Raw genomic sequence first — 16,428 nt, forward strand, 5'->3', positions numbered from 1 at the left:
GCTGGCTACAACGACATGCTTGGCACTCATGGTAAGTGTCCTGGTAAATCCAAGGTACACACTAGTCCCGCAAGAAGACACATTGTTACAGTGGTTAATCGCTTTTATTCAAGCCAATAAACACACTTCGGTGGTCCGTGAAGAAGTGACTCTTCACTTGTACCTCTCTTATTGAATACCGGTCTGCGTTTCTGTAGGCGACCAAGTCCAAGCTGCTCCCCCATTGAGTAGTTGATCTTGGCTGCTGAGGGCATAGCTGGAGGTAGTATTTTTCGTCCAAGGCCTCGATGAATTTGGGGTCTCTTCTTGGGTCCTTGTTGAAATCACCAGTGCATATGAGCATTATTTTATCGGTGCGCTTCGGCAGGCCGTTTTCGAGGGTTTTGAGTACCGCATCGTCTCCTGTTTGCGGTGATATGTAGACACCAGCAACAGCTAAGTCCAAAGCATTCACTTCAACACACACTGCTTCCCCATCTTCGGTAGGCACTGGGGGTGTCACTACGGTTGCTTCCAAGGGTTGCCTTACGTATATGCATACCCCTGCGTTTCTACTTTGGTTACCGCGCCTAGCCCCCCCCCCCCCCCCCCCCCCCCGACAAAGTTGAACCCAGGTATGCAGATGGGAGTATCCCCAGAGCACCCTGTCTCAGTGAATACCCTATTGAAAATATTGAGCGTGAATTCTGCGTGCCTATCTTTGCGTGTTTATTGCCACGCAAAAAGCGACGATTGAACGAGGTCGCAGAACGCGAGACATATTTCACATAATTTGCGCAAGCCGAGCAAGCTCGCAAACGCGAGACATCTCTCACATAAGTGCGCAAGCCGCGTAAGGCTCGTACAGCAGGAGACATCCTCGCGTAATATGCGCAAGCCGGGTGAGGCTTCCAGAATGTCCGAGAGCCAAGGGTGAGTCCCAGAATGTTCAAGAGCCGAGTCTGGCTCACAGAGCACTAGACAGTGTCTAATGGAGTTACCATCATGATACCGATAATACCTTGCATGGCTGCAAGGCTCCTACATCACTGCTCAACACGGTACGCTAATGTACTGCATTAAGGCCTCCTCATCTGTCTGTCACTGCCTCATTCAGCATGCATGTTGTGAGATAACAAGCTTTGCAGAAACGGTGCTTCGTGGGATGGCTCTCATGTGTGTAGCATGCTTGCAAAAGGACATAGATAAGGTCACCTTAACTGGCTTTATTAATGCCACATCCCTCATGATGGGTGCCACACAGTGGCTAAACAATTTCTTCAGTTTCTCCAAGTCCAGCAGGTTGGCGTCTTGATACAGGTTCTCACTATGCAGCACCTGCAAAAAGGTAGGAGTATATGCAAAAAAATTCAGTTAATCTGTTTTCTGGAAATTCCAGAAAAGGGCACAAGTACTTCTTCCATTAATGAACCAATGATGATTTCGAAAAGTTTCAGGTTTGAAATACAGACACTGGAAAACCCGACTCAAGCACGCAGACTGCTCAGCATCAAACCTGCACAAAATCTAATAACCGTGTCACACAGGCATTTTGAAGGCTTTCAAATGGCTATTAACTCAACGGCACTTGAATACAGCTAAATGGGCATTTCCAATAGCCACTGAGTCCCTAGAATAGTGTGGACATCTATTAAGATTTTGAAGGCTTTTCAGTGGTAGAAATTTGCACTCAGACATGGAGCACTCGCAACTATACACTAAGGAATAAAATCAAAGCAATTTAATCGCTGAAAGAATACTCAACATGAAATGTACAACTTATTTCACTAAAAAAAAAAGAAGGCTAGCCACAAAACACTGCAGCAAGCATATTATCACTGTTGCCAATAGCACAAATACAATGAATACCACCTTTCAAAACTGTGTGAGCACTACAACAGCTTCCCAGCAAAATTATCAACTGTGACAGTGGCGCCACAGCAGCTTGGTGCGAGATGATGAAATATCTCTACGGCGATCAAGTATTCTGTGTAGCAGTGGCATAACTCCCAAGATGAAGTGCAAATCTCGAAGCTCAATCTCCCACCTTAACTGTTATCTTTAAATACATATTTAAATTCATTGGAGCGTGCTGCAGAAGTAGGTGGTCAGATCATTCGAGAGGATACCTGCAAGGTATCTCAGGAGACGAAAGGTCTGATGAAGAAACGCCAAAGCATGAGGACGTCTAACTTCAGAGATAGAATAGAACTAGGAGAGCTATCGAAGTTATTTATAAGTGCAAGGTAGCCAACATAAGAAAGTTTAACATGGAGAAAACCTAGCATGCTCTAAAGCATGGAGGTAGCCTAAAATCAGTGAAGAGAAAACTAATCACAGGTAAAAACCAGATTTATGCGCTAAAAGACAAAGAGGGCAATGTCATAAGCAATATGGATAAGATAGTTAAAGTAGCCGAAGAGTTCTGCACAAATCGCTACAGTAGTGAATGTAATCAGAACGTTACGGAGAGAGGCAGTAGAGCATAGCAATGGGACATCCCGCCAGTAACGAGGGAGGAAGTAAAGAAAGCCTCAGGAGCAATGCAAAGGGGTAAAGCAGCTGGTGAGGATCAGGTAACAGCAGATTTGTTGAAGGACGAAGGAGAGATTGTGCTAGAGAAACTAGCCACCCTGTACACGCTTGCCTCGTGACCACGAGCGTATCAGGAGCTTGGAAGAATGCGAACATTATTTTAACTCATAAGAAAGAAGATGTCAAGGACTTGAAGATTTACAGACCAATCAGCTTACTATCCATTGTCTACAAGGTATTTACTAAGGTAATCACTAATAGAGTCAGGACAACCTTCGAATTCAATCAACCAAATGATCAGGCAGGCTTTCGTAAAGGATACTCAACAAGAGACCACATTCATGCAATCAATCAGGTGAGAGAGAAATGGGCAGAATATAACCAACCCCAATATATAGCCTTCATTGACTACCAGACAGCAATTGACTCGGTGGAACCACAGCTGTCATGCAGGCATTGTGGAATCAGGGTGTAGAAGAGTGTTATGTGAAAATATTGGAAGATATTTATAACGACTGCACAGCTACCATAGTTCTCCATAAGGTCAGCAATAAAATTCCTCTATATTCCGAGTTTTCTAACACCACCATCATTTTTTGGCACCGTGACCATATCATACAAGAATGTGAGACCTACTGCATACCTAAAGAAAATATGTGTGTAAGCCAAGCATCAGCCGTTCTATGCAATAAGAAGTCTAAGTGAAAAAGATTCGATGTAAATTAGAGAAAGCCTTGCCATTTTTGTACTTCTGCTTCTATGACTGCTTGCTGGATTTTTTTCTTTAGTTGGAAGCATTCTTCCATCCCTTATCTCTATACACTATTCCTCTGCCAAATGACTGAGTAACCCAAATAGCAATTCCTAAGTAGGGAGGGGGCCTTCCACAGTGACCACACAGGGGCCTTCAAGTTCTTGCAGCAATCAAAACATCCCTTTGTAACACTGGCCTTGAATGCACCACTATACTTTTGTGGCAGGGCAAATACTTATACAATTTATGTTTTAAAACCACACAGAAATCCACAACTGCCATTATGAAAACAACCTAGTAATGTAACCATAAGCGTACCTGGCCAGCATGATCAGCATGGAAAGGCGCACAGCTTGTGTGCAGCTCCTAAAATGAAAGCAAATTCACATGATTAATTGCAATTTCCACAGAGACATTCTTGAAAAATCATGTTTTTGCACCACTCAGCCTCAAGCCTGCCTTATTGCTCTTGCAGCACTGAGGCAAATCTGAGCACAGCTTGGGGTGAGCTGGTGGTATCACATTACGCACCTGACACTACATGCATCAATCCATTTGTATGAATGAATTTCAGAATGGCGAAGAAGACACACAGACAGGAAAAAATGGTGGGTGGATGAGATTAAGAAGTTTGTGGGGATACAGTGGCCGCAAGTGGCAAAGGACAGACAAAATTGGAGAGACATGGGAGAGGCTTTGCCCTGCAGTGGGTGTAGTCAGGCTGCTGCTGCTGCTGCTGCTGATGATGACAGCCTGAGCACACCTACAAAGTAAAACTGTGATCTCGACCCAGCAGCACTTTACTGTGTTGAAAGAGAACAGGTACAATTGAATTACTACATTACCTTGTTATTATCATTAAAAAGTACAGGGCTCTAAGGATTTCCTAATTTACATCGAAACGAATGGGTTACAGTGAACTTTCACGGATTACACTAACAGGCACTGAAAATCCAACACAGCTGCCCAAGAGAATATTAGGCAGCCGCGCTAGCCTTCTTTTGCGCTATGCTACCTGATACCAGATTAAAATTCCAGAGCAATTTACTCATACTCTAGCACTGGGATACGTTATGCCCCAGACTGACGCAGCTGTCTTACTAAAGGCAGAGAAGCTTTCAGTGTGGGTCATGTGTGCTGTGGCGTGAACACATGCACAGCATCGCCTGCTACCATTCAAGTCCTCTGTGTACACAAATGCAGGTGCAATAGAAAACCCACATCACAAATTTGGCTAGTCTGGTCGGCCAAGCATGGGCCAGCTGATAGCACGAAGCAGCAGGTGCGACACATACCATCATCATCAGCCTGACAAGGCCCACTGCAGGGCAAAGGACTCACCCATGTCTCCACATTAACCCTGTCCTTTGCTAGGTGTGGCCACCATATCCCCGCGAACTTCTTCATCTCATCCGCCCATCTAACTTTCTGCCGCCCCCTGCTATGCTTGCATTCTTTTGGAATCCACTCCATTACCCTTAAGGACCAGCGGTTATGTTGTCTTCCCATTACAAGCCCCGCCCCGGCCCATTTCTTCCTCTTAATTTCAAGTAGCATGTCATTAACCCGCATTTGTTCCCTCACCCACTCCGCCCCCTTTTGGTCTCTTAATGTTAGACTTATCATTTTTCTTTCCATAGCTCACTTTGCTGTCCTTATCGTTTGGCACGTGTTTTTTTCTTTGTAATAAGGCATAAAGTATTATACACGGATTACCACATGGCATCCTCCTATGACCGCTAAATAATTTATAATCAAATTTCTTTCTCCTGCTGTATTTGTTTCGGTTTCGACAGCTGAATGATGGCTGTGACTTCAAAGCGAGGTTATTGGTCACGTGAGGCATGAAAAACTGCAATACAATTGGTACTTCTGGCTCTTAAGGAATGCTGGCGTCAGCGCTGTAGCGAATTAAAACGATGAAGCAGCGATTATAAGTGCAGTTTTTCCACGCCTCACGTGACCTATAAGCTCTCTTTGATGTCATAGCCATAGTCAAATTGTTCACCGAAACAGGATGGCAGAAAAAGTTGATTATAAATTATTTAGCGCTCTCACGCGAATACCAGATGGTGATTCATGCACAGTAGTGTCTTCCGCATCATTATAGAGAAGAAAACATGCCACCAAGATTAGGTGTCTATACTCTTTTAAGCTGAACTCTCTTCATCAGCCTCCACGTTTCTGTCCCAAAAGTGAGAAACATGCAGGCTAAAGAAAAGATTTCAGCTTAAGTACCAAAGTGGCTCTAATCACACGATGAAGCGGAAAAACTCTCGACAATTGAACAGAGAACAAATAGGAATTCCAACAAAATTTTAGATTCTTGTAAGGCTATCAAGCATTTCTGAATATTGTAAACTGCACTTTCACACATACAGTACGCATGTATGCCAAGCTCACATTCAGTAGCCCTGTTTACCGGCTGTAATTATCACGGTCTGAGCTCAGTTACAGATTTAAAACCAGCCAAAAGATGCAACACAGGAAAAGAGAAGAAAACAGGTTGGACTATCAATTGAATTTTTTGTAAAGGAAAAGAAGGCTCGCATGAAGATGCGCCACACATGACTCACACCAGCGAAAGGCAGGACAACAAATAACTGTCACTGATATACAAGCACGTCATCTAAAAGAGAAAATTCTTTCCGTTGAAGATTGACTAATGGCTTCGCTACTCATACAGCCGTTGCCTTGGAGATATGCATCAAATACCTTACAGATTTGTTTACCACTTCTATACACCACTGAAGTGTCACAGAAATCAGGCGTACATACTGATGGGTCATCTTATGATTTACACTCACAACATTGGCACTGTAGTGCCAGATTAGAAGCTGCCTTCCCCCTAACGAGTTAGTGCTCACTCAGGAACACATTAAAGACACCTGCACATATCCCTGAAGTAGTTTCTTGCACAAGCTAGCGGAATGTGATAAACCACTTCCTGCAAGTCCTGAACCTAGTTTTATGGGATACCATACTGCTATCCCGCTTTTTAACAGCAGTGCAAAGGCCATCAACACAATGATTGGCGCAAAAATTACATTTAATAATTTTCCCGCCACTCGATTTGAACTCATGAAGTCTACACAAAGGACTCCATGATAACCGTTCTGAGGTGAATGGCAGTTCAGCCTAGCCTCTGGAATCTGTGCCAAAAAAAAAACGGAGTCAGCGCATCGCAATTTACTTCCGAAATCAGCCGGTGCTGATGAAAATTGTATGTTTTGCTTTCTCTGGCTTATAAAGCTCCACTTTCAGAAAAAGTGTCGTCTTTGTGGTTAGGATGCGGAACTTCATCATCACAGGTCAACTTCAGCTTGCCATCAGTGTCCCTTTAATGCCTCAAAGTTGAACAATAGCTCCATTCATAGAGGAGGGCTGTGCATAAATTTCGACCACCAAAGATTCTTTAACATGCACTGACATTGCATAACACACGAGCAAATATGCATTTCGCCTTGTCGAAACGAAGCCACCACAATTCAATGCCGCGTCTTTGGGCTCAGTAGCCGAACACCAATGCAGTAGGCCACAGCAGCAGGTGAAAAACAAAAGAGAGCCCTTAATAGGCAACCTAACTTGCCAAAATCAACATAACGAGGTGTAAGGGTTCGGTAGCGTTCGCGGGGGTCATCAGAATGCGGCTGGGGTGCTCAAAGCGAAGCGTCTCCTTTCTTGGAACGCGGCCGCTCGCGAACGCGCCGGCAGGTATACGGGTGTCCCCCCACCCGCGGTACTGATTCGCACACGTGCTGGCACGGATGTCTATTTGTGTTTGTTTTTGTTTATTTAGTGGTAGAGAGGGTGGTTTTACCTTGTTGAAGCCGGAGGGCTGGACATGCCCTTGAAGAACCAATCATGTTGAGACCGCAGCATGATTGGAAGCTATGGAATGTGGGCCGGGCCTTTAGGGCTTTAAAACCGGGCCCCGGAGCTGGAAGCGGGGTTCTGCGCTAAGGTCAGATGCAACGCATCTTCGGCAACGCCGAGCAGGGGCCTCCCCTAGTATTAGCCAGATCCACCTTTTTGTTGTTTGTCTTTTGCCGTTTAATTTGTCTCGAGTGTCTAAACTTCTATACGCTGTAAATATCTGTACATAAACCTCAGTTATTGCCTTTTTTTTATCCCTGCGTGTCAACTGATCACACGAGCGTCTCTGACGTGGCACCCCTGGTGCGAAGAGCTTCAGTTCGAGTTACCAACCGTCTCTGGCGGTGCACCTGTAGTGCAAAGAAGAAGAAGAACCTGATCTTTACTGGCGCAGTCGACAGGATCCTGCGGCCATCGGAAGACGGCGCAGGAAGAAGACAAGGCAGGGAGAAAGGTGACGACAAGGCGACAGGTCAGCGATCGTGAACGGACCTGCGGAGACACGGCGGCAAGGACGCAAGGACCACGGCAGTAGTCCAGCGACGCGGGACTGCGTCCGGTCAAGGAAGCAGCGCGTCGGGAACTCGACGATCACCGGCGGCGGACCAGCGGCGTGCGACAGCTCATCGCAGCGTCCGGGGAAAGTGGCGGTGGACCCCGACGCCAAGGAGCTGGCAATGCGGATCGACGCATCGAAACCGTGAGTTTCCTTGGTCGCAATGTTCACGTCCCTGTGTTCGAGCCGATAGGACATCTGAGGGGTACGGAAGGCGGTATGGAGAGCTATCCAAGCCTGCCCTCACTTGATGTGAGGTACCAAGTGGAATTAGCGAAGGCGCGCTTAGCGTACTTTCAGGCTGAACTTGCGAAAGTAAATGGAGGAAAGGCGCCACTGTGCGAGGAGAAACCTCAGGATGTTAAGTGCGTCTTGGAGGAATTAGAAGCAAAGCGCCAGCAGCTAGCGCTGGAGCTCGCTGAGCTCAAGGAGTCTAAGAGAGCTAGTGAACTAGCGAGGGACAACTACTCCGAGTCTCGAGAGGCGAGGCCGCCTGTGCTGGAAGACAAAGGAATATACCTGTCAAGCACAGGTCAAGAAAACAGCCAGGCAGAAGAAAAGAGGGAGCCAGCTTTCCACGAAAGTGCAATCTCTCGTGAAGAAAGTATCGTGATGGAACGCAGCGTCGCGGTAGTCGAGGCGGTGAACGCGCACTCCGACGATCCAGCTGCACAAGTTAGCTCAACCCCTAATGAGCCCAGGGACGCGGACGCGAGTTCAGGATTGTTGGAAGTCACTCTGACAATTCCGAAAACGCAGTCCCAAGCAAGCTGTGAAAAAGAGCATTTCGTGCAGCAGGAAACGGTCGGTGAGGACAGACGTCAGATCGGCGAGCGAGTGAAAGGAGGAAGTCTGGCGTCGCCGCAACCGCACACTGTGTCGGGTATGGAGCATGAAGTGCCCCGTAGCGTTTCTGGTGGCAAGAGCCCTTCATCCGAGGCAAAGAGCGGAGGTGGGCCTGTTGGGCCGACCGGGCAGAACGCCGCGCAGATGAACGCACCCGGTGTGTGCCCGACCAGGTCAGTTGAGGACCCGGAAAGGTGTGGCGACTTGCCGCAAGGCAAGCCCGGGTCAAGTGACTGTCAGGAAGCTCATGGAGCCTCGGAGTCAGACTATGCCACGGGGCCAGCGGGCGCTGATCAAGCACGGAGTGGCGGTTTCAAAGTTTGCTCGTGCAGTAAAGGTGCAGATGACCCCGGGCGAGGTGGAGTGGCAGGAGGCAGGTGCGTGGTTTTCACGCTGAAAGTCGACGCGAGGAACAGTATGTTCCGTGCTAGAGGTCGGCGTATCAAGTGTAGCGAGACTGGCTGTACTGCTATATTTGGACGGGCCAGGGGCTATGCTCTTTACGCACCACGCGTGTCGTACTGGTGCGCCGGAGAGAGAGTGCTCTCAAGTGCGTCGCATGGTCAGAGATTTTCACCTATCGATGACCAGGACGTTTTTGATCCTGGAGGGCACCGTCTTTTCAGTTCACGCCCCGCTGTGGCACCAGCCTGACGAGCATAGTGGCCATTAGGTGTTAATCGTGTCGAATGAGGCACGTGTGGGCTCGAACGCGCACAGGGACGCTCGGTGCGACTAAGGAGGCTCACGTGGCCCATATCAGTGCTACTGAACGCTCTAGTTGTGAGTGTCGGTGTGTGTGTCGAGCAGGACGCGGGTGTGCATGCTGGTGAACTGGGTGCAACGCACCAACTTGGACGCGTGTTACGGCGCACGGCAGGCATGCCACCGTGTGAATTTGTGGAATTTGCTGATGTTGTGTGTGCATTTTGCATTTTGTTTTTGGTTTTGTTGGTGCCAGCGCTGGTGTAGCTGCGGTATGTCACCCACAGGGTGGTTTTGTGACCCGTACCGATCCCTTTGTTATAATTCTAAAAGTGGCATTTGAGCCCTTTGTAGAATCTTGGGAAGGGCGTGTAAGGGTTCGGTAGCGTTCGCGGGGTCATCGGAACGCGGCTGGGGGTGCTCAAAGCGAAGCGTCTCCTTTCTTGGAACGCGGCCGCTCGCGAACGCGCCGGCAGGTATACGGGTGTCCCCCCACCCGCAGTACTGATTCGCACACGTGCTGGCACGGATGTCTATTTGTGTTTGTTTTTATTTTGTGGTGGAGAGAGAGCTCTATTTTACGGCAGCTGGAGGGCTGGCCAGGCTCTTGAAGAACCAATCATGTTGAGAGCACAATATGATTGGAAGCTATGGAATGTGGGCCGGGCCTTTAGGGCTTTAAAACCGGGCCCCGGAGCTGGAAGCGGGGTTCTGGGCTAAGGTGAGATGCAACGCATCTTCGGCCACGCCGAGTAGGGGCCTCCCCTAGTATTAGCCAGATCCACCTTTTTGTTGTTTGTCTTTTGCCGTTTAATTTGTCTCGAGTGTCTAAACTTCTGTACGCTGTAAATATCTGTACATAAACCTCAGTTATTGCCTTTTTTTATCCCTGCGTGTCAACTGATCACACGAGCGTCTCTGACGTGGCACCCCTGGTGCGAAGAGCTTCAGTTCGAGTTACCAACCGTCTCTGGCGGTGCACCTGTAGTGCAAAGAAGAAGAAGAACCTGATCTTTACTCAAGGGGTCACACAAGTAGCAGTGGACTAGGAAAATAAAAGCTACTTGTGTCGGAAGATGTCTTCAGTGCTTACCTCAAAAGCCTGCTTGCTTGCTGGGCATCCTAGCACCAAGTGAAAGGCTGGCACAGCCATACTGGAGAGCTTGGAAGAGGCATTGCTGGTAAAGCTATGTGGAGATTGCTGCAAGGTAAAAAGACACATTTAACAGCAGCACAGTGCAAAAAATGGACTAGAATCAAGCATGTAAGGCAAAGTGCAAGGCACAAAAAGGAGCCGGTCGCAGAATGGAACACAACTGTTTAACCACATTTCGAAGTGGGCCAGGCAACAAGAAATTCATAACCACGGCAGTCATTCACAACCTAGCCTCAGACGAGACATCACTTGCATATCGATATCCAGAATCGTTTCTACAATACATGCCACCATTCAAAAGAACAGACCACAGCAGGACGATATTTTCAGTAGAAGGCTGGTTTGCTTCAAATTCTGCATGCGTCACTCAATTTGAAATCTGGCATGATTAGCAATGATTTCACATTCTCACAGGTATGATGAATTAATAGTGCCAATTGCAGAAAAACCACACTTTTTCCTTTAACATCAAATAAGGTATTGGAGAGGTACCTCAGCATATTTAAGTCAAAGTCAGATTTATTTGCGCCATTGGTTATAATCATGAAACAATCAAGTTTATTCTTCGTACATATTAAAGGCTCAATTACCCTTAAATTTCACTGCAACTTCGGGATTTAGGGCAAATGGAGCTAGGGCACCTGTGTGCATTTTGCAGTTGTTTGTACCATTTCAGCTCCGAGCCAAAGTATGAAAAAGCGAATGCCAAAATAGAGGCGAAAAACTTCAGAGCAATTTGTTTTTATCGCACCGTTCTGCTATTCAAGGCTCGACTACACTGGCTCGGCTATAAGTACGAACGCAGCTGGATCATATGGAGCTTCGTACCTTAAATACACAATTTATAAAAGTACAAGTGAAATACAAGTGAAAGAGGAGGAAGCTCAATCCAAACGCATACAGCTGAATCGCAGTCTACGTAGTTAAACTGCTCGAGCGCTGTTACTTCAATTACAGCGTAACATGCGGCGAGAATGTAAAGCCCGGGCCGAAGATCTATTGGTGGGCACATATTCCATTCTCGGCGAGAGATGAATGGCAGTACGGCGGCAGTACGGCGCCGATATCGTGCACCCCGCGATCGGATCAGCTGTGCATATTTGCATGGCATACTGACCATGACCGTGTGACCACTGACACTACACGCGCATTCATGCCCGTGTGCCGCCAGCAAACAACCTTTCAGCGCTGCGTGCTGCCGCGATACGCACTGCGTCTTCGCGTCTCTGTACTAGCTGTGTTGACGTGGCCAGTTGTGCGCAAAGGCTTTGAAATAATGAACAGGTTCGAAGAAAATTAACTTACCCCCAAGATGCGAGATGTCACCCGGGTAGTGGTCTCCCACCAGCTGCTCCGCCATGGAGGAAATGAGCCCCACCGTCCGCATAGCGTTTCCAGTGAAGGCGCGCAAAGGACGACGCGCTATCCGTCGAGCCCGCTGACGCACGCTATAAACACAGGTTTACTCAGCACCTTACCACGTTTTCGTACATCGCACCAGCGAATTTCACTGCTGTCGGCACATCACATATCGGAAGAGTGACAAATGCTCATGCCAGCGATCGTTCACGCCCTCGGCACCACAAAGGACCACGACAAACGTAGTAACGCTGACCGCGGCCCGCCATGCTGTCCCTCCCCAGACGCTGCGTTCGTTGGCTAGCGCTTCGGCCAGTTCCGGCTTCCTTCGACCCGTTTAGAAAGGCATCGCCTCCAGGCATTCCTCCAGGTCGTCTCTTTCGGGCTCTATGCTTTTGGGCAGTGCGATAGCAAAGAACTAAAACCAAATGAAACTTTCGTTACAAAAATAATTAAGTTCTTGTGCACATATTAGCATTAAAAACTTGAGAAATTTGTGACGCATGGACGCATTAATATGCGTGTCGGTACATTCGTGCGTGCGTGCGTGCGTGAGTGGGATGGTCTAGCTCGTCAAATCCAAAGCCTATCCGACATGCTGCATGGTTTCTGAGATCACCGCCGTGAGCTTCGCTTGTTTTCTCGTGCTGCTGCTGGGCTGTCTTGCGCGCCGCTGTTACTGTGCTGGAATCGCAAAAGAAGAAGGATTACCGGTGTGTGCTGCCGGTGGGCGCGCTCTCATCCAAGAGTAGTAGCAGCTCCCAATTAAGCGATCCGTCGGGGCATATGTGCTATGGATGTCTGGTCGACAACGATAATGAGGTCAGCAGTGCGGTGCCGTCGTTTGATGAGTCGAACCTTTCGGCCTATTGCACTGCTAACTTCGTTGCAAAAATGATTGGCTCATAAGCAGCGACAGTGGCCATTGTTTCTGTGGTGTGTTTCGATTACAAGACGGCGCCCTTCTACAGTGTGGCTTCCTTGGAAACTTAGTCGGCGGTGTGCCTGCAACACCTGTCGCTGTCAGCTCAAACTGACCGCCTGCGAGCGCTGCCTTCTTTTGCGATGTGAACGGTGACGGGACACTTACTGCCTGTGGCCGGAGCTTATAGCAAAAGCGAAGAGTGTTTTGTGTGAAGGTTTGACGAAGTGCGTGTGTCAGTCTGGACCCTTAGCAAGTCATACGAGATGCGACATGCAAAAGTGGTCCACCAGTCGCTTCAGCAGAAAGGAGTGCGGATGTTTTTTACGTTACTTCAATCGAGAACTGCCCATGCAAATATTTCAACTCGTCCCTTGCCTAAACAGCATAGTAAAGAAGCTAAAGCAACAAAACTGCTGTTTCCATGCTGTATATTGATTCCGCACTCGTGCTAGAGGTGGGAAATATGTAGTAGTTATTGGCGGAGTTACAGCCTATGAAGCACGTGCAGCTTCCTGTAATTGCAGGTTAGGATATGTGCCTTACTTGGTATTGACTTTGTAACCAGACATAGCCATCTGTCAACTAAAAGAAATTTTCTTGCTATAGGATTCTGCAGCATTATGTATGCTTCTGGACACTGAATACCGGATGCGTCACCTCTCTTGAAAGCACTCAGATTTGTGTACTTATCAGTACGTTTGAGATGAGAAAATTTTATCAGCTTCTTTTCTTTATTTTATAATTAGCTACACAGCATGTCGCAAAAAAAAAAATGTTTTAAGGAAAAGTATTTCAGTTTAGAGTAGAACAGTTCAACAAAGTTGTTTTGGGCATTCTGGTAACTTCAAGATGGTATCTGATGGTTGCATACAGACGCGCAAGTCAAACCTCAAAGGGCATCAAACTTAACAGTACCGCTGAGCTTATCCTTTCGTGCTTTTTATGTGTGTGTAGATCACCTGGGGAAGTTCAGTATTGGATGTTGGATTTCATAGTTCTGCTACAACTTTTATCTTCCTTTCTACACATGAAACATGACTGAACTCGATTACATTCCCCAAGCAAATACCTGACGCCTTACAAGCGTTCCTTACTGTGCACAGTTGTCCCAGTGCATTATATCCACTCATGTGCAGCACACTGTTGTGTTGCTCTTGGTCTCCGAATGTGACTCTCAGCAATATGACGGAATAATAGCACATCCAGATGGTCTTTGTGGTAGTGCAAATTTCAAAACAGATTGAAGAAGAATGAAGAGTGTGATACTTCGTCATGCATCATGCAATGCTGGTGCTAATCAGGCAACATGTGTGGTATATATACTTCGCACATTTGAGATTCATTGGATTTGTTCTGGAGCCATACTGGGAATTAATTAATCGATCTGTGATTTGTCACTGAATTTGAGAGAGGGCACTAATTTCTGAACTTTTGACACCAACTGTGAATTCAAAACTGTCTTTTCGTGTAGGCTTACATGGCCTTTTTACGTGTATGTAAATTTATGCTAATGACTTTGGAAATTGCTTTGGAAATGGTTTTGGAAATTGCCTCGTAACATTCCTGTTACAGCTCACAATTCGCTTTCTGCACGTCATGTTTGATTGAACCTGATTATATCCCCAAGCTTGTTTGTTGCACCTAACAAACACTGTTGCCCTTTCAGAGTTATTCCATTGATTGACTCCTTTCGAGTGCAAGCAACAAATGGTTGTGTTGCTTCTGATTTCGAAATATGGCTGTCTGCATGACGGGCAACAACATAAGTGCTCTGGATGGCTTTCATCATGCATCTATAAGATATCTGTAACTTTCAGGATTGGTTAAAGGAAGAACTGAAGGATGCTGTAAGAGTCATTAGCAGCTTGTTTTTTACATTATTTTACTATAAACTTGCAATGTTGACAAGCTCTTGCTCAGTGTGCATGTTGTCATGTACAGGTCCCTGCAGTATCCAAGGAAACCATTTTGCACTAAAAGATAATTTTTTGGTTATTTGTTTGCTGAAGTTGAAAATGATTAATGGGTACTTACGCCAAGACGAAAATTATAAAACAGCAAAACGTGAGCTTATTGCTCATTATTGAGAAGTAATCATTAACTGAATGCTCGAACCTTGTTTGCTTTCACCCTAAATGGGCCTTTACAGTCTCGACAAGTTGCTACTAAGCAAGCAAACGCACACATGGCCACACGCAGCCTCACTGAGCTTGCTCAGTACGCACATAAGCACGCACAGCTTCGGCAAGCCCCCTCTCAGCACTCAGATGTCCACGTACAGAGAGTTCTCCACGAGAGTCCACGATTTTTTACACGCAAAGAGTGTGCGTGAACGTCTATCAGCTCACAGTACGCGCATATGTACACACAGGACGCACAGAATGCGTACAGGTAACGCACAATTTCTGCGCATTTCTGTGCAAAATGAACGTGATCGTACAAAAATCACTGTTCTCGTGCAAACTCACGCAGAGTTTTTTCAATAGGGTACTAGCACATGAGCTGACATTTAGAGTGTATCTGTGGCTATGTCGTGTTGATGCGCAGCAAGGGATCTCACGTTCAATGTGACAACCGTGACCTCACTGTTGGCGATTAAGTCTTCACAACGACTGAACGCAGTGACCAACCTATGGTTTTCTAGCCTTTCAAATTCTGCCACGAGAAACTTGTCGGGATTAGGCCCCTTATGGGTGAACTGTCGGCATCCATCCTTGTTTGTAAGATATAAGCCTTGTAAACTCGTAGCACGACTCAAGGCTACATACACCAATTTGTGGGGGTGGTTGGATGCATACTCGTAGAGGACTGCTTCGAAGGTTCCACCTTGCGACTTGTGTATGGTCATTGCACTGGCAGGTATTAGTGGAAACTGCGTCCGCTTCACCGACATATGTTTGACCAGCTTTCCTTTCAATTGGAACTGCCCCGTGGTCGTGGCCGCCGCGATCTGCTCCGGCGGCGGCGAGCGCCGTTGCTCGAAAGCGCGCTTCGATCGCGGAGGCCACGCCGTGGTGGCACCGCCGCGGCTTGCGACGGCGCGAGTCGGTCGCCTTTCTCTTCAGCGTGACGTCACAAAGCACCTGCTGCGCTCCTAGCGGAGAGCGCAGGCGTTAAGCGCCGGTGGTGGCACCGAGAGAGAGAGAGAGAGACTCTTTAATGAAGAGCAGAGAATTTAGCCGGCGTTTAAAAATCGCTGGCATGCTACTCTGCGTAGGGAGGGGAATTTGGGAGATAAAGACAGAAGGAGAGCAGAGTGGAAGAGGTAAAAAAAAACGAAGATAAAATGCGGCCATGAAATGGGTACTAAGGATGCAATGGCGAGTATTGATGTAGCCTATGGAGTGATGGAGTGCATAGTCCGTCAAATGGGCTGACGAAGTTCACTGCATGAAGAATGCATGAAGGTGACGTGCAAGTGAATTTAAAGCTTATCGAGATGTCCAATGTCTTTTAAATATGTGAATAGAAAAGTCATTGCAAGTCTCTGTTGCCTAAGACAGGCTAAGGGACCTAAAACTTTGTCCATTGTAAGGGGCACTGAGCAGAGCTTCTGCATGCAATGTTCATAGTACGCACGCTCGTTAGCATATGCAGGGCACTCAAGCAAGATATGCTCCACAGTTTCTATCGCGGCACAGTTGTCACAGTGCGGACTGTCCATTTGTCTAAAACGGTATCGTAAGCCGTTTGTATATGCAGCATTAAGACGGAGTCGATGATAAAGTGTTTCCAGA

General features: G+C 47.1%; 2 protein-coding genes across 3 annotated transcripts in view; both read right to left on the minus strand.

Moving 5' to 3' along the window:
* Positions 1 to 16,428, minus strand: part of LOC149372527 (uncharacterized) — a 95,027-nt gene that overhangs the window by 52,308 nt on the left and 26,291 nt on the right. The gene's annotated exons all lie outside the window — the stretch shown is intronic.
* On the minus strand, positions 733 to 13,333 carry LOC149372530 (uncharacterized). 2 transcript variants are annotated; one of them, XM_089567016.1, is made up of 4 exons: positions 11,713 to 13,333; positions 10,345 to 10,452; positions 3,587 to 3,634; positions 733 to 1,317 (listed from the first exon to the last, which is right to left on the minus strand). In XM_089567016.1, exons 2-4 carry the CDS (start codon positions 10,402 to 10,404, stop codon positions 1,093 to 1,095), a joined length of 333 nt encoding a protein of 110 aa, XP_089423142.1. In that variant the 5' UTR covers positions 10,405 to 10,452; positions 11,713 to 13,333; the 3' UTR covers positions 733 to 1,092. The 2 variants fall into 2 exon arrangements, with proteins under 2 accessions (XP_089423142.1, XP_089423143.1); XM_089567017.1 differs by lacking the exon at positions 3,587 to 3,634.

The sequence above is a fragment of the Amblyomma mixtum genome, chromosome 1 (assembly GCF_055824585.1).
Source record: "Amblyomma mixtum isolate Tamu chromosome 1, ASM5582458v1, whole genome shotgun sequence".
Lineage (NCBI taxonomy): Eukaryota > Metazoa > Arthropoda > Arachnida > Ixodida > Ixodidae > Amblyomma > Amblyomma mixtum.